Source organism: Rhipicephalus microplus, chromosome X (genome assembly GCF_043290135.1).
Source record: "Rhipicephalus microplus isolate Deutch F79 chromosome X, USDA_Rmic, whole genome shotgun sequence".
NCBI lineage: Eukaryota > Metazoa > Arthropoda > Arachnida > Ixodida > Ixodidae > Rhipicephalus > Rhipicephalus microplus.
In genome coordinates this window covers 166,610,928-166,629,944 of record NC_134710.1, presented here as the reverse complement: position 1 = coordinate 166,629,944, position 19,017 = coordinate 166,610,928, and the positions used below count along the sequence as shown (strand labels likewise).

Genomic DNA, 19,017 nt, shown 5'->3' with positions numbered 1-19,017 from the left:
TGATAGAGCATTTTTTGTGTCATTAGTTCTTCACTATTGAAATGAAATCGTGGATCTCCGCTAAACTCGCCCACCTGTCACGAGACGTCACGAAACCATCAGAACATGTGACGTAAATGAATGATGTCTGAGCACTACACAGTGAAATAAAATCTTGGAGCTCCACCTTCATGGGTGGAACATGCTATAGTAGTGTGACCCTGCTCGCATTGTCTTCTCATTCGCCCTCCATGCATCGCTTCTCAGTGGTATAATCAAGCACGCCGCAAGGAAAGGGACGTCTGTGCGCAGAACCGTGGCCTTCCTGGTGTTCGTACCGCAAGTGCAGTTGTGAAGTGCCCGCTGTACCATGTTTGAATGTTTTTTTTTAATTAGCGAAGTAACCACTACGCATCTGCAATGTCGTACGCATGCCTAGGCACCTACGAGAAGTACTTTGCGCTCTGTCTCTACTGTCCTTATTTTTTCCCGAGTTTTTGCGCTGCCCTTTCTATGTGAGCACTATGTAGGCAGCTACACAGTTTTTTGGCGTTGGGAATGATAATGACTATCAATTATGCTTGCGCGCTTTGTAATGAACGGTCCTTGAAACCACCCGCTCGTTGCGGAATTCACATGGTGGGACGCCTGGTGCCTTTATTGGCTTCTGCAACGCGACAGTACATTTTCGAACGCGGCTTCTCTCACTAAATTACCCTTTCATATGTTTTTTTTTCTTGAAGCAGTTTCAATGCATAGATGTTGTTTCGAAGTGAAACATCTGACTGCCTGTCGTATAGTTTTGCTTCGATTCTCGCTCAAACCCACTGTTTTATTAATACAAATTTATTTGAACCAAAAGAAATTTTTCGCTCATTGGCAACGCTCATTTTTTGCTTACAAAACAACCAGACCACACCGACATCTGTATTATGTGACAGGGGCTTTTTAAGGCTGTAGTGTTACCATGTCAAAGCAAATTCAAACTTTCGTGAAAAAAGCGGACAGTACTCTTTCCCGAGAGCAACAGAAAGTGGCTGCCTACGAGATTGCTGGCCCCGGGTACTCGTATCTACTGGTACTAATGTAAATATTTGCGTATGATAAATATTTCAAGTGGTAGTATAACGGTGTCGGACCATATTGACGCGTATGCTACATCGCTCTGCGAGCTCTTCTTTCCTGAAGGTGTGTTGTATTTATTAGCTCCTTGCGATCCGCCACAAGATGAAGTAGGCGAAGTGGATTAGTGGAAGACGAATGCGCAACTCTTCTCAGCCGGTGTTCTGTTTTACCTCTGGAAGCTCGCCTCACCTAAAACCTTATACACTTCTGCGCGCTTATCGACTAATGTCAGACGGGGATATAAGAACAATGAATTTCTCGTAAACAGGACAAACACTTGCATGGGCCCTTCAGAAAAGATTTCTAGCTCTCATTGGGTGTTGGGGTAAACATTGCGTCAGACAGAATGGAATAAAAACAGGGCTGAGTAGCTTTACTTCAAAGGACGAACGCTTCCGCACACAAGTGCTTTAAGCACTAAATAATCACTCATAATCATGTTTAGTTATTATGGATTAAGCTAACATGAACACCTCACAGTATTATTGGTTTTCAACAGCGAAACTGTTCTTGGTCGTGCCATTCATGTCCGGGATTCGTGGTAACGCTAGGGGGCATCATAAACAGGCATGCACCACAGAAATCTGCGCGGCCTATCAGAAAAGTACCATAGGCATATATGTGTACGTGCCACAGAAATAAAGTTAATTCCATGAAACACGACTTCTACTAATAACGATGAAGGCAACAGTTAGCCAAGCAAATGGCATGCATGTTATCATAGTCACGTGTACTTTGTTCTCATGAAAGGTGGTGGATATATACTACCACCTGAAAGCTTTACGAAGAGTACTCCACAATGAGCACTGATACAACATATCTGAAATACTTGCAAAACATAGAAATGCGTTAGCCTGACTAATGTAATGCCACAAGCTTCGCTGTTTTATCGGTGTCAGCGAAGTTGAGGTGGATGATTTTTTTTGTTAAGTACCTGTTGGCGTTTTCATTCTACTCGTTAACAGAGAAGCACACACATCGCACTATAAGCGACAATTTTTCGAAGATGAAATTCGGAAAAATTCACGCAATTTTGTGTTCTTCCACTTGTGAGAGAAGCAGTGCGTAGTTGGATGCAAAGAAAACGGAGATAGGCGTGTAGTCATTGCGCTTTTCACTAGCGACTTCAGCAGCTATTGCCTACTCTGAACGAGAGGGATACTCCGAACACGGGCTTCAAAAGCAGATGTCTTAGGTTTCTGGCACACTAGTGTAGAGTGAAAGCATTAGTGAAAATAGTAGTTCTCTATTTCTAGTAAATAAATGCGAATAATCTCTTTGCATACTGCAGGCACTTTGATATTATATCTACGTATCTCTCTAGCTGCCTATACGTCTGGATGCTCTCGTTATCACCCGCTTAGCTTCGGGTAAACCAAAATTAGTCTCGGCAAGTAGGATGGTTTGACGAGTGTGACTCGCTGGTCATGACATTAATATTGTCACTATTCTGTCGCGTACGTCATCAAACCCTTTCCGCTAGATGTGTGGCCCAACCCCCGGTTGGGTGTGTGCCACAGGTACGTGGGCATGTGCCACACGTGATAGACAGTTTACATCTACTCAGGAATTGCGAGAAAACGCATGGGTAGTTTTAACGCATGAGCATTAAGAAAAATGCAATATTGGCAACGTTTTCTCTATGAATGCACTAAATAAGTGTCACGGTCGCAGCAGGAATTGAACGCTAGAAGTCGGCGTGGCATTCAAGCATTCTACCACAGAGGCACGCCCGGTCTCGGAACTGCTTTACTTATACACCAAAATGTTCGTCAAACGTCAATTGTGGTTACAGTACTGGCTATATAAATTTATAAACATTACATATTGTCGCATGGTCGAGACGTTCACGAAGGCAGCAGACTATGAACTAGATGAAAATTTTTTTGGCCGAGCTTGTGGCCGGTAAGTGGACAGCGGGATTACAGCAATACCCACTAGCACTGATAGTGGAGAACGGAGTGTCGGCCATGGATCATCACCGTTAGGATGCGTCTTCTTTATTACATCACGCGTTGAACTTTCCAATATTATCAAAGATAGTCACACAATCTCAAGAAAAAGATTGAATGTTCGTCTCTGGCGCACAGTCTTCAACAAAATGATTTACTACAATCGCGAAGCTTCTCGAACACTCAAGCGTGATCTGCGCCGAGTACTGCTGACAGTCTTCGTGGGCGTAAAACAAACCCAACTAAACTGAAAGAAACGCGGTTGGCAATATGTACTGCTATGATACCGCCATCACATAGAGTTAAAGTCAGTTAATAATGATAATAATACCTAGGATTTATCGCCCCAAAACCACGATATGATTATGAGAGATTTGATTATGATTATGAGAGATAAATTTCTAGAACGAAGGGCTCTAGAAATCTTGACCATCTGGGGTTTTTTAACGTGCACCCAAGTCTAAATACACTGGTCTCAAACATTTTCGCCTCTATCGAAAATGCAGCTGCCGAAGCCGAGATTCAATCCCCCAACCTTCGGGTTAACAGTCGAACGCCACAACCATTAGACCACCGTGGCGGTTCTGGTAAGGTGAATTGTTGTTAGGCGCCATCCACTGCAGTTTAAGCATGTAGCAGTGTCCAGGGCTACCATCCTCGCGAGCACCTTCGCTTCATACCAGGTCACCACTTCTGGTGTTGTGAATATCCATATTGCTGTTGGCAGTGTTATGCAACTGTAAACATCTAAACTAGTCATATAACACATATGCGGCTGTTCACCTTAAGGCGGATATATATATATATATAAAGGAGGGAAGTGTATACATGAGGGCTCGTTTTTTCCGTGTTTGACACAATATTAATCAGATCTAACAGACAAAGAAAGTATAGGGGAAGTTATTACACCGAATGGTAATGAAAGTGTGAAGAAAGAAAAGTGGGTGAAAAGATAACTTGCCATGGGCAGGAACCAAACCTGCGACCTTCGAATAACGCGTTATTTGAAGGTCACAGGTTCGGTTCTCACGTTTAATTCAAAAATATATACTCAATAAAGTGGTTAGGGGGACGGCCGCCGTGGTAGCTCAGTTGGTAGAGCATCGAACGCGTCATTCGAAGGTCGCCGATTTGGTTCCTGCCCACGGCAAGTTATCTTTGCACCCACTTTTCTTTCTTCACATTTCCATTACCATTCGGTGTAATAACTTTATATATATATATATATATATATATATATATATATATATATATATATATATATATATATATATATATATATATATATACACGCTCTTTACAACTGTAGCATGGAAGCCACAGAAGTTCCCCATGCTTTCCCGCACATGAATTTCATTATATGCACAATAAATAGATAGCAGTCTCTTCTTCAAGTACGCACGATGCGCGCTCCACGAAAGACTTCTGTCAATTATTATGCCGAGGAAACGATGTGCCCATGCATATTTGACACTCTGCCCATTGTTGTAAACATGGCATGACGTCATTGGTTTGCGTATAACGCAATCAACGCGCACTTCACAGTTGATATAGTCAGGCCTTGTTTCTGAAGGTAGGCTGTTGTGAGGGTTGCTTCCCGCTGTATTCGTGCACGCACCTGAAGGCGAGTAACTACAGCACTGCAGAGGCGAATATCATCGGCGTATATAGACAGGCACACTGTCTTTGGCAGAACCTCTAGCAGACCAATGAGGGCAACATTGAACAAGGTGGGGCTTAAAACACCTCTGTGAGGTACTTCGCAGTAGGTGTAATGTTCAGTAGTTTTACCTTCATCTGTTTGCACAAAAAAAATACCTTCCACTTATATATTCTTTTATCCATTGAAACTTTCGTCCACCAATGCCCATTGCTGCGAGAGAAGTGAGGATGGCATCGTGACCTACATTACCATATGCACCCTTCACGCCAAGAAAGAGTTCCACTGATATACGCTTGCGACTTTTTTCTTGCTGAACAAATGTCGATAAGTCAAGGTCAGAGTAGATGAAGGAACGGCCCCGACAGAAGCCTGCCATGCAGGAAGGGTAGTTGGTGTATCGTTCCAAGTACCACTCGAGACGAAATAGAATCATTTTTTTCATCACTTTTCTGAGGCAGCGGCTGGTCATAGGACTGCTCCGATGCGCTTCTACTTATTCCACAATCGTGCTTGCCAAACCATCCGGTCAGGACATATAAAGTTGTGGATTGCCTCAGAGTGCACATTCGACATGCTAGCCGTGTCCCCGACCACGACTTGGCCCTTCTACCCTCCGAAAGACCACGTGCTACGTTTTCACACGTCATAGCCAAGCACCTAAAGAGCATTCCATCAGGATATACGCCAGCTACGAGAATCGCGTGTCCCTTGTGGTGCCTCGACCAGCCGCAGGTACGTCCAGAAATTCCGGGTATCAAAACGAAAAGCAATCACTCCAGAGTAGCATTGAAGCAAGCAACACTGCTATTATTATATGAGTTGTACTTGGACCGAACGCAAATATACACTGATGGGTAGGTCTTGTCCAGCAGCTCATCAGGTGCCGCTGTGATTCCGGCTGCAGCAATTAAATCAAATTTAAGTTGTCACATATGACTACGTCTACGGCATCAGAGTTTGCTGGTATAAGAGCCGCTATACAATATCTTGTTCAAGAGCATCCTGGAAAATGGGTCATATTCTGCGATTCGAAGGCAGCACTTCATAGTTTGCAGTTTGCCATGCGTAAGAGGAATCATGAACGATTGGGACATGAAATAAGACATTGCAATCGTGAAGCTCTAGCACGAGGGCACGATATTATATATCAATGGCTGCCTGGGCATATCGGCATTACTGGAAATCAATTAGCCGATAATGCAGCTCCCTCAGCCCGTGAAGGAACACGTGTGGTCCCGATTCCTCTATCAAGGACTGATGCAGCAAGACAACTTTACCTGCTGGCTCGAGATCTTACACGCACGTTCTGGTCGTCTACCAGCTTGCAAAGGTGTCACTTATATGAACTGGATCCTTCGCTCAAGATACAGCTACCATCACAACTTTCCTGCTCCGATCCGACACTGTTATGCCACCTTTGGTTGGGTGTCGCATTCACAAAGGAGTACTCCTTTCGCATTGGTATGGCAGACACCTCTACATGTGACTCCTGCGGAGCTGAAGAGACCATCGAACACGTCCTGTGCAGCTGCACTTGCCACGACACGCAGCGATGCGAGCTCCAGATGGTTTTTAACCAACTGAACTCGAGACCATTCTGTGTGCAGAAGATTCTGGGACCTTGGGCGTCTGCCTCAATTACGCCGAAAGCGACTGAGCCCTCCTACTTTACTTGAAGACAACAAACCAGAGCGACCACCTGTAGACTGTGTGTGCTCTCCCGAGTGTGCTCGTGATTGTGCGTACCTTCTTGTCTCTCTACAACCTATTTTCTCCCCTTCATTCTTTCCCCAGTGCAGGGTAGCAAACCAGATGTGCGTCTGGTTAACTTCCCTACCTTTCCTTGCATCTTTATCTCTCTCTCTCTCTCTCTCTTATAAAGATAAACTTTAGCTTGGACAATGGTATGAACAATAAGCAGTGGTAGCGCACGAAACTATCCAGGGCACCTAAGAGGTGTAGGTGTTCAAAAAACAGGCAGCGAAAACTATTTTTTACTGCTTGGTTGATGAATATATGATGTTAAAGGTCCCAAAACCACCATATGATTATGAGAAACGCCACAGTGAAGAACTCCGGAACTTTTGACCACTTTAACGTGCACCGAAACTTGAGCACACGGGCCTACAGCATTTTCGCCTTCAACGAAAATGCAGCCGCCGCAGCCGGGATTCGATCCCGCGACCTGCAAAGTTTTGTACTGCTTTTTTATTATTATTTAGGTGACAAACTGGCCCCTCGAATGAAATGAACTTTATTTGGACCAGGCTCTTTGTACTTCAGCCCTAAGGTGGGCTGAAGTACAAAGGGGCCTTCTCTGTCCAGGTAGCCATGGCTCACTGCCGCCGCCTGATCCCGTTTCACAAATCGTAACTGGTTGTCAGGCTTTAGCGTCACCAGCAAAACCTCCCACTGCTCTTCAAATACTTCATCTGGATCCGTTTCTTTCTCTTCGTTTGCGCGGGGTGGTGATGACGGTGTTTTGCAATTTTTTTACGTACTTTTTTGCACACGTGCAGACGTTGCGAGAGAAGACAGCAATACTGTTTCATTGTAGAAAATAAAATAATTGTGTTAAAACCATTACCACGAGTTCGCAAACGGTATGCCTTTGTGTTAATTGATATGTGGGGTTTAACGTCCCGAAACCACCATATGATGATGAGAGACGCCGTAGTGGAGGGCTCCGGAAATTTCGACCACCTGGGGTTCTTTAAAGTGCACCCAAATCTGAGCACACGGGCCTACATTTATGCCTTCGTGTTAAAAGACCGCACGAATAATAATAATAATAATAATAATAATAATAATAATAATAATAATAATAATAATAATAATAATAATAATAATAATAATAATAATAATAATAATAATGATGATGATGATGATGATGATGATGATGATGATAATCCTTCTGTGCGTGCGTGTGTCTGTCTGTCTGTCCATCCATGCGTCCGTCCATCCATCGAGTGAATACTTCAAGTACCGCCATCTCGTTTCTTTTCAACATATATTCATCATATGCAAGTGTCGTCATCCAGCGGACAATTCAAGGACTAAACGAGAGTATGTACCACGTTTCGGCTGTCAGCACTTTGTTAACACTGAGAGCGTGATAACGACGCCGTGCTACGTTTTGCGTAGCATGTGGACATGCGGATATGTGGATGAGGGCGGGTATGTGTCCCTGGGTATGCGGGTATGTTCTACAGGTTACGCACAACGACAACGGGTGACGCACAAGCCACGCCATAAGAATATTCGCCCCTGAAAAACAAATAACAGCGGATTGCACCAACGATCGGATCAAAACTAACTGCGCATCTGTGCGTCAGCTGCTGGAGCCGAACAGTAGCGGCGCAGCTTTGGCGCTTCTTCGCTGATAACAGGATGTAGTAATCACATGGTGTGTTGATGACGTCGAATGTGTGGACGTCTGCTGAATATTATTTTGTTTTATCACGGCCGCTAAACAACTTTAATGCTCATTATTACGAATAAATCAGAATTTAACTGTTACCTAAGAATTATGTAGGAAACAACAGTTTTTTTTTTTGCGAAAATGATGGTTTTCTTCACTCTAAAAATTGTGATTATCGCGGCGTTTCAGCAAGGAACTGTAAGTTTACGGGCGCAGGATTCTGTCATTTTGAAAAGACGTGCTATCATTTTTTCTTCTTTTTTTTGTTTCTGCAGTGGCGAGGTCCATTTTTTTGCCCTTTTCGGTATTGGCTAGAACTTGAGACTTTCCATGGCCTGGTTATCGTCTAAGTGCAGGCGTTGTTTCATACATCAACAGCAACAAGTGTGTCATGAGTATTCCTCACATTCATTGCGCATCTCACTGGCGATAAGAAGCAGAACGTAGACACGGCGTAATTTTTTTAATGGCTGGCAATAAGCAAGGTAAGGTGTGAACCACTGTGCAGAGAACGAATGAGTGGGTAATAGGGGACAACAAGTAAACTAACATTTGTCTTGCAAAACACATACCAACAAATTCATTGATTGTCGTGCGCGTGTGATGTATAATATTATGCTTAGCTGCGGCAGCTTCTACCTAGGCTAGACGAGTCGGTGTTTTAACCAAAGATTATGTAACCTTAGAGATCACTAACCGGAAGCTCATCTCCTAAGTTCTCTTTAAATTGTTGGGAGTGCAAGTGGATGCTAAAATTTGATAAATGCGCACGTTTGTATCGGCAGAGGAATAAAGAAACGCGTCGAATTGTCTATGCTTTGTGTATCGATAATAATGATGGTGCATGCGTGAGCGGACCGTCGGATGACTTGAATAAAGAAAAAAAAATTGCCTGAACATCTATCTCCCACGTAGAGCACCATCCGTGCCTGATTGATAGGTTCCCTTCTTGCCGGGTCCTGCGGAGACACGTTTTTGTGTCTACCTTCTCTTCTGACGCTGTGCGTCTTGTTCAGTTGTAAGTCGGTGTCTGTGGTGTCTTGACTTCTATCTATGGTCCCTGGTGGCAGGCCATGCCCCTTTCACGTTATAGGTTGGTTAAGGGGAAATAAAAAAAAACAACCTGTGTAATTAAGGCCACTAAGAACAATATGCGTTCGGCTTTATCATAGGGTTCGAAGCTATTTTCATTCTTTGAGCCTCGGCTGAAGTTATTTGGGACGACCTGTATACTATGCAGATGGTAAATATTAAAGAAAAAATGCTACACAGTGGTATACTTATTATAGGTGTCTTTCTTGCTGCTTTGGAAGCGTTCGTAGCGTTAGACTCCCTTTTTGCTAAAATTGCATCATGTCTGAGTAATGCACACTTGTGTAATGACCTACCGTACACTGTTGCAAAAAAATATGTCAGGTCTAACTACTGGTGCCACGCATGCCTAAAGATCTAATGCACTTCTAGAAGTTAAACGACGAGTCTTTAACGTCCGCTGCGGGTACAGCAATTCGTTTCTTATTCATGTATTTAAAATGCATAGCGTAGTGGTTCATTATACAGTCAGACCCAAATAAAGTTGCGAGTGTGTGGTCTCGCTCCGTAACAGCTACGATGGGCCTGACTTTCCGGCGCTCCTTTGCGTCGACTCGATCACCGTTAAATAATGTGACAGGACGTACAAGTTTGCGGGACTTTTTAGCGCTAAAAATAATTGATCGCTCAGGAGGCCAGAAGAAGAAACTCGCACCGTCGTGCCGACGCCTTCATTAATTGTTCATAAAGGAGTAGAAAAAAAGAAAGAAGTGGGCCCGTGCTGTAATGCAAGTGCTCGGCACGCAGCCGCACCCGCTAATCCCGCGCCTGTTGCCCGGTGCGGCGCAGCGTCGTAAAACGCTCGGGAAACGATGCAAATTTCACAACACGTCCCTCGCAAGCGGGCGCGGTGCCACCTGTGCGATGCGGCGCCGCGGCTGTCTCTCGGTAACGGCGCGCATTACGCCCGAAATCCCGAGCTCAGCGAAAACACTCGTGCAGCGACGACTCGTCGGCGCTGAGTCGTCCCATGAATAAAGGTGGACGAACGAAGAGCTTCCGCGCGCCTGCAAATGGCAGGACGCTAATTGCGTACTTACAGCAAAGCTCCTCTCGAGCTAATCTCGAGTGTCGAATACGGGTCCTACGCCCATCTCGCGCACTCTGCGGCAGCTTCGGGTTGGACGACCAGTTCTAAATTTTTTATCAGGCCCGCCGCGTCGTCTTCGTCCTTCCGTTTACGTTCCCCTTCTTCCTCTCTTTGCCCAAAGTGTCTTCCGCGCCAGGCTATTTCGCCCGGAGGGACGGTTCTCCCTCCTCTGCCCATTCTTGGAGGACAGAGAGCAGTGAAGCGCACGCGAACACTGCACAAAAACTGAGCTCGTAAGTGGGATGAGTGTACAGTGCCACCATCGCTGACCGCAATGGTCTGGACGCGCCAGCACGCACTGGCCGGTCGCTGCTGCATCTTCTGGGCAGATATGGAGCGAGATGAACCAAGGTTACAACTCCCCAGAAACTGTCTCTCGTGCGGGCATCTGTGCGCCGGCCACGTTTAATGTGCTTGCCAGAGACTGGCACTCAGTCACACATGTCGGACTGGAAGCGTCGCACCTGCTCGCCTCCTGTTTGCTGTCTCCTTTCTTTCCTGCTCAATTAACCTCCGCTTGTCTTACTAGCAGCTAGCTTGTCGTCCCTAATTTTCAGCCTTTATGAACTAATGACCCACCACGAGGAAAACACTATATTAATATCGTCAGTAATCAAGGCAAATGTTGACGCTCAAGCATGATTGCGACCTATGTAACACAATTTTATGTTGTGTGCCGTGGTAACGATTGAGTGCGTCCTCAAAAGCCATTCACATTTACACCTTGGGTATACAACCCTGCTTACTACCACGATGAACGTGTGCATAATATATTGTCCTTGGGTTAAAGAAAACCTCTAGGATATAAGCCCTTGTCGACAACGACGCGTAGTTCTCAATGATATATACGATGGCTTGATGCTTGAGATTTCCGCTGAAAGACCGCAAACAAATATGAACCGAGTGGGTCGGTACACTTTCTTTTATTTTTGTCCTCCACCTCGTGTTCTAAGTCGTGGTGGCGTTAATGTTAAAGAGTTTACGAAAAGAACATTAGCTGAGGTGGCCTGAAAGTCATCTAGACACATAAGTGCCAGAGTTAATAGACTCAACGACATTATATTTCAGCCCACGGTGTAAGAAAAATAATTCAAGATTGAACACTGCTGTCACAAATCAGCGTTAGAAGTATAATTTTTTTTGCCAACACTGTGCAGCCAATTGCAGCCTTTGCCATCCGTGGCATTCTTGGGTCAAAAGAAACGCGGTATGCGTTTCTGGCTCTAATTGCTAGCGTGTATTGTTTAAAAATAAAATGCTATGAGGTGAAAAAAGTAGAAAAAATATGCGTTCCTTTCGTCGCGCTAGGTTTCTTAAGCCTCCATGTCGCAGCGCCATCCTTAAGACTGCGGCCGGTGCATGTACTGAAAACTTACATTATCTGAATAGCTCTCCGTCGGGCCGGGCAGAGAGTGTCCACACCTAAACTATTTTTCTCCCACCGTTTTTTAGGCTAACATTCGTTTTTAAAAAATAGTAATGGTGTTATATCGCCTTTCGCGAGATATACCGTAGACACTATGAACTCAATTCAGCTTGTCCGTGAGCTGGTATCTTTTTTATGCTGTAAGCAAAATAAGTTTGATCCATCTTTTCAACTGGACCAACACTGTTGGCCAAATGTCTGAAATATAAGTGCGGAGCCGATGCGAAGTGCTTCAAATGTCACACGTGTAACGGTGGCCGCAGTGGATCCCCAATTTGTGCTTCTCGCGCGGTTTAGTATCGGAAATACGATCCTGGACATTTGTTCTAAGGATGTTATTGGTTCACGAGCGTTTATTCAATTTCCAATATCTGGGTATCCGTAAGTGGCAACGGCGATGAGCATTACAACGAGGCCGCCACCACGCCTTTGGACAGTAGCGGGCTCTACTTTAGAGAGAGGTTTTGTGAGTGGTAACCCTCATTATTTTGACAAAATTGAATAATTAGAAACAATAGCGACGTGTTTGAAATCATTTGCCTCAGAGTACTTAAAGTTGCTGTAATCAACTGACTCATAGTTAAAACATGCTGCGCCTCTGCGAAAAATAATAAACAATAGGAAACTTCACAATGTTCGCCACGCGTGGAGAAAAACAGCCATAATCGAATAAATCGACGCTTGTCCCAGAAACGCCACCTATACGTACTAAAGTATTCAAGAACTGCAGGAGCGTACTGTACTATAAGCTGGGTGGTAATTTTCGATGGAGGCGAAAATGCTGTAGGGCCGTGTACTCAGATTTGGGTGCATGTTAAAGAACCAAGGGTGGTCGAAATTTCTGGAAACCTTCAATACGGCGTCTCTCATAATCATATAGTGGTTTCGGGACGTTAAAATCTACATTTAAATGAATTAGGCTGGTTGTTGCACAGTTTAACAATGCTCGTATACAACGAGTAAATCACTCATGCGCCCACTATACCTGTATATCAGCACATTCTCAAGTTGTATGACGAAGCAACACCCTGACCTAGAGCAGCACAACGCTATTCATAGGAACGTAGATGGCAAGTAGTTTTCTACGCCAAATGCAACGTCTCCAGCACGCAGGTTTTCCGTTTGAACTGTTGGCTTTGAAAGCCACCATAAGGCACAACAAAAACGGTGACAGGGATGATATAAATGGCGAGGACCTTGCCCGCTCTTATGCTGCACTTATCACATTCGTGCATGCGCTACCCCACCGGTTGAACATGACTGAGCGGAAAATAGGAAGCGAAGTAGAGTGTTTTGCCCATAATAAAATTCTCACTTTTTCTAGAGATCAAAGGAATCTGGTAATAGTAGATGTGCAGTTCTCATGGTGGCGTATGAAGGTTTGTAAGGTGCGCGGGTGCTATTGGCTTTAAGATAAAAATTTCATGCGTTGTTACATGGCGAAAGCAGGCTTTTGCAATTGTGTGTTTGCAATTGTATTCGTGAGCATACCTAATAGTCTTGAGGCCAAGTTGCAAGTCATTTGGCAGATAATTGCGCTCACCTTTGTGGTTGAGCGCCATTTATATAAGGTCATCATCATCATCAAATGCAAATTTGTAGATCGACCTTGCGAGCAACGAACTCACGATACGTGAGATGCGCACAAAATACGCCAGCAAAGGAGGCTCATATGCTCTTTGTATTTTCGCTGCATTGAAAGTTATGCTACCTGCACTCATAAGCAGGTTTTGGTAAATGCTGGCTATATTCAAGACACTAGACGAAAAGTGCCTGGTTTGTTGTCCATATTCAGCTATTTAGGTGGGTCCCTATTAAGGGTCTACCAATGATACGAAGGTCTGCAGGCAGTGATGGCTTGTTCCAGAATGAAGTTTTTCTTGTTTTTTTATATGCAGCTACTTTTTTCGTTGTATCTTGCAGTGGAAGTAGCAGTAAATAATTTTTCTTAGAGCTGTTGCTTTTGTCTTTTTTATGTCCTGTCGTTTCAACGTTTGTTGTACTTCGAAATTAGTTGAGATGAATCACTATTTTTTTTCTTGACTAAGTAAAACAAAGCAAAAGCGATGCAACAACATTTTTTTAGTAGATACTTCTGCAGTATAGGCCACATACTTGAATAAAAGCCCACATTTTTCTGCAACACATTCAAGTTACCATTCATTTATAACAAGAACCTCTGCGATACATATAGAAAGCCTTATTCAACGCTGAAAAACTGGGCGCTACCTTTAGGGCGCAACAATTACCTTGCAGATGCACCCCTGAGCGGTGGCTTGTTTTCAGACTGTATCCTTTTTTTAAGACTTGTTCTAAGTGAATCACCGCGCTTGGGAAAGATAACACTCTCAATTTAATTACCTAAGTCAGGCACACCAAAATTCCTTGCACCGGCAAGAGTGCCAGATGGTGGCTTTCACGAGAAAATAAATTCTTAAGAAAGATGGAAGTTTTAGATAGCGGCATACGTTTTTTTATAATCCTGAGCTTCGTCCTTGTTCAAATTGTTTTGCAGGGGCAAGGGAAGATTGATAACGTGCAGACAACTGAATAAAGCATTTGTTTCTCAACTGTACTGATTTCATGCAATAAAGTGGTTTTAATAGACATGACAGTTTTTCGCTGATGTTCAAAGCAAATTGTCGACTAGAGCAAGAGATGGAGTCGCAAAATATTTTCGCAACGTGTTTAAGGGCTTCCTAACCATTGGCTTGGCAGCACTCACCATGTTCATGATCACGGGAGCACCACACAGTCCTGAGTGTCCTGGATGCCATGATATGAAGCAGCAGGCCACTGAAGGCCTCAGCCGAGATTACGATAGACTGAAGCCGGTTTGCCAGGCGCATTAGGGCGGACAGGCACGTATGCATCCCTGTCTTGGATCGCAAAAAAGAAAAGGAAGATGAATTCGGGTATTGTTCAACTACTCCGTCGTCTGGTTCTGCGCGCTGAGGAAAAAAAATCTAGAGACAGGGATCAAGTTTAATCAGCACATCGACAAGAGGGCTGAACGGCGCGGCCGAGCCTGTCTGCGTCCGGCGCGAGGGACACATGCGCTCAAGCTTGTAGAGAGACGCACTCGGCCGCATCCATCACTTTGGCGAAACCATTTGTTGGCGCGGACAAATGACGCCGGCGCGTGGCCCGCATCTCCCAACTGCTTGGGAGCCACGAGTGGCCAAGAGAAACAGAGGACCCGGAGGGAACCTCCTGAAGTCAGGAGGTGCACCAGTCAGAGAGAGGGCCCGCTATGTGCCCGCCGGTCAGTCTATGGTGGCCGCACGCATAGCTATATACGCAGCACCCATGCAAGCGAGCCACACCAGGGAGCTGTTCATCACCGAGCACCTGCACGAGTGCGACGATCTCCACACGCAGTGTTTTGACTATAATTGCAAAGCTGTTATATATATAGCCGTCACGCGATATGCGCGAAGTGAATGTAGTGCCGCGTAGCAACTGCGAATGTTTACAATATCTTCGAATACGATTATTTTCTATTCTCACGTCCAGGGTCCTTCTGAGCCTTCATAAGATATTGTATCTCGCCTGAAGCCCTATCACAGTGACCCGTCCGTATAATAACAGCAGGCACCGGGACGGTGCTTTGCTGCCCGAGGTAATGTTACGGGTATAGAAAGGTACCTCAGGCACGGGTGCAGAAATGACGCAGAAGGGCTGAAGATGACGATGTTGTTGTGGGGCCGTGTCTGGACTGCCCTGTTGTCCTGCATCAATGCACACTGTGTGCAGTGTTATCCCAACCAGCGTTAACTCATTTAATACTCCCCGTTACAATATATTTGACAAAAGTATGGCTAATCCCTCATTGACTGGGAGAGTTCAGAAAACGCAAGCGAAATGTGTATTTTGCAGTTTTTTTTAACCTTAAGAAGTACAATGCACACAGTGTGTTGCCGGCATGGCTATCTTTGAAGTATACTCGTTTGCGTTTGCAGGTGCAGCATCATGCCTTTCCCCACCACAAATGTTGACGACCGTTCGCAACAATTTTGGGTACAAAAGTAATTGAGGTGAGAACTGGAAGCAGGGAAGGGTAAATGTCGCAACAAAGGGCGTTCGCAAACTGCACAAGTGAAGCCGGAGAGGTAGTCGGTAAAAGGGCTTCGCGAACTTATTGTCCCAACGGGTACATGAAAGGCCCCCTATTCAGCTGGCGATGGCGATCTGGAGGTGCCTCATGACATGCTGCACTCGGTTATAGTGAACGCCTCCTCCGACCGTGCAGGCACTTTAGCCCTAATCGAAAGTGAGTGTAGCGTACCGAGAGTTTCCCACACATTCATCTTCGCAAATGCTAAAAGCACAGCTCGTCGCGCAGATCTAGTACGCGCGTGTGCGTTGCGCTTCCCTCTTGCTGGTCTGTCCCCGGTTCAAGCAAGAAGGGAATAGGATCGAGGCCCCGCCACGGTGGTCTAGTGGCTAAGGTACTCGGCTGCCGACCCGCAGGTCGCGGGATGAAATCCCGGCTGCGGCGGCTTCATTTCCGATGAAGGACCAAATGTAGGCCCGTGTGCTCAGATTTGGGCACACGTTAAAGAACCCCAGGGGGTCGAAATTTTCGAAGCCCTCTACTACGCGTCTCTCATAATCATATGGTGGTTTTGGGACGTTAAACTCCACATATTTATCTAAAAATTCAATAGAGGGTCACACTTCTTTGTTAGATGGAATCTAATGAAGACATGGAACCATGAAACCAAGGAAACCATAAAGGACATTTCGTAGTCATTTGCTGTAGTGTAGTAATTGCGATGTGCATTGGAAGAAATTGAAGTGGGCAAGAAAATGACTCACTGTCGATGGTGACTGAATCCACAACAATCGCCCCTAAAGAAGGGGATGAACGAGACTACAATCATCGTATTTTTTCGTTTTTGTAGAGTAAAGAAAAAGAATTTTTTGCTTGCAATAACTAGCTTGGTTGGCGCCACTCTGTTTTAGTCATACCTTCAAGTGGCGCTTCCAATGCTCTACCAGTTGATCTAGGAACGTCTGTCGTTTAACCAAAGACTTTATTTGGTAGTTTTGTACGCGTAATCATGGGAGTGTTTGCCAGCGCCACTTGAAGCCATATGATTGTGTAACGCTTTTTTCTGCCAGCTGGTGCTGCGTGCAGTAGTTATGACCATATAGTCATTTAAGTGGGGGGGGGGGTGCAAAGTCTGCCACACACATTGACTTTATAAGGAGCGGGCGCTGCATTGAATTTTCGCCCCACTCCCTGAATGCAAACAGTGGTCACGCTTATGGTGATCACGTATACGTGAAGCGCAAGTCCTTCCCCAATTACGCTTAAAGTGAAGAAGGGTCAACCAAGCGTCTTTGGTTCATATGACACGGAAGAGATTCCGTGTGGTCAAATGCGTCGTCACTAAAAAACATGCCTCCACTGCGCTGAGATGCTCCCGCATCGCTCATTGCTGGAACACGTTTGTGTCTTGGTGTAGCAGTTCGTGGCATTACCCTCCCCCTTCCCTAGATTGTTGCACTACATGAAGGGGTGCGTGGGAAAATGAAATAAACGTGCTGGCGTTCGGAGTCTGGCCTAACGGCTTACTAATGCAATCATGGCCTAATGGTTGACTCTTCCGGCCGGTTCTGCTCCAGGATGGAGGTTTCGGACATTTGATTCCTGGATAACTTTTTTTTTGCTCCGACTATGTATGTGTGTCGTTGATAGTCGTTCACTTTTCATGAAGTTATTTCCGTGATATAACTGGCACCAGTCAGTGTTTGGTTAACCTTGCCATAACACGCCTTCGTTTAAAATAAAACTAGCCCCGCTGTGGTGGTCTAGTGGCTAAGGTACTCGGCTGCTGACCCGCAGGTCGCGGGATTGAATCCCGGCTCTGGCGGCTGTGTTTTCGATGGAGGTTAACATACTGTATGCCCATGTGCTCCAAATTCGGTGCACGTTAAGGAACCCCAAGTGGTCGAAATTACCGGAATCTTCCACTAAGGCGTCTCTCATATTTATGTGGCGATTTATGAACTCTAAACGTCACATGCATATAATATAAAAATAAACTAATATGTCAGAGATAATTAATTTGAGAAGTGAAGAAAACCGTCGTGCAGGTCTTGTGGTTATGGTGCTTGACGGTTGACCCTAAGGTTAAACCTCGGCCATGGCGGGCGTCTTTCGATTCAAGCGAAATGCTAGAGTTTGGACGATTCCTGCTAGTCGAATTTTCTGGAGTTCTCCAGTACAGCGTCCCTCATAATCATATTGTCACTTTAGGACGCAAAACCTAAGTTATTATTATGATTGTTATTAAAATATTATTATACTGTTATTATTATTATTATTATTATTATTATTATTATTATTATTATTATTATTATTATTATTATTATTATTATTATTATTATTATTATTATTATTATTATTATTATTATTATTATTATTATTATTATTATTATTATTATAAGAGAAGTGAAGAAAGTAGCGGCACAGCAACGGCGAGACAAACGCACGAAGGTGGTATGGATGATGCCAATTCGGGGTACTTGCGAGTGCTGACAAACGACACATGCTAAGAAAATAAGGGATAGTCATTGGATTTAATGAGGGGTGTCTAAGACCATTTGTTTCTTGTCGACATTGTTGTAGTCCCAAAATTTTTGGACGCTCACTGTATATGGCAGGAAACAGATGACGGTAGTTGCGATGATTCAATGTTTCTTATTTCTTTATTAGATAGATAGATAGATAGATAGATAGATAGATAGATAGATAGATAGATAGATAGATAGATAGATAGATAGATAGATAGATAGATAGATAGATAGATAGATAGATGCACAAAAGCACAAAAGATTGCAACAGTTGAATAATTTAATGCCGTGCGAGTTGGCAATCTATAGAGACAAAAACTACGTGAAAAACAAACATACAAACAAACGGGCACAAGGCAGGCACACGCACAAGCACGCACTGGCAACTAAAACTTCTTTTGGAGAACCACAAATATAAACAACAAACAACCTGCAGTCGTTAGCGTGTTTCTTGAAACATGTTGCTGATGTTTGTGTTTCTTCCTATCAGCTTTCATTTGGCATATGTGCTTAGTCGTGTACCTGTCTTGACCTAATATTTTCGTTCGCAGTTTTTACCGTAATTGAGAAAAAGATTGCGACAGATAATCACCTCTCAATATGCCAAATTAGACTGCGCCATATGGCTTCACCCAGACTACAATACTGGCGCTGTATTTTTTGAGCCACGTCACACACAGACTT

The 19,017-nt window shown here is 44.4% G+C and overlaps 1 protein-coding gene across 6 annotated transcripts in view; it reads right to left on the bottom strand.

The window, feature by feature from the left end:
- The window catches only part of LOC119176937 (cell adhesion molecule Dscam1), a 640,641-nt gene that overhangs the window by 471,779 nt on the left and 149,845 nt on the right, over positions 1 to 19,017 (bottom strand). For 3 of the 6 annotated variants that reach the window (XM_075878149.1, XM_075878153.1, XM_075878154.1), the window contains exon 2: positions 14,474 to 14,627. The exons of 2 other annotated variants lie outside the window; for them this stretch is intronic. In XM_075878149.1, the coding sequence (XP_075734264.1) occupies positions 14,474 to 14,621 (148 nt within the window). In that variant the 5' untranslated portion in view covers positions 14,622 to 14,627. The remainder of the gene's footprint in view (positions 1 to 14,473; positions 14,628 to 19,017) is intronic. One more of the 6 variants, XM_075878150.1, reaches the window with a different exon arrangement.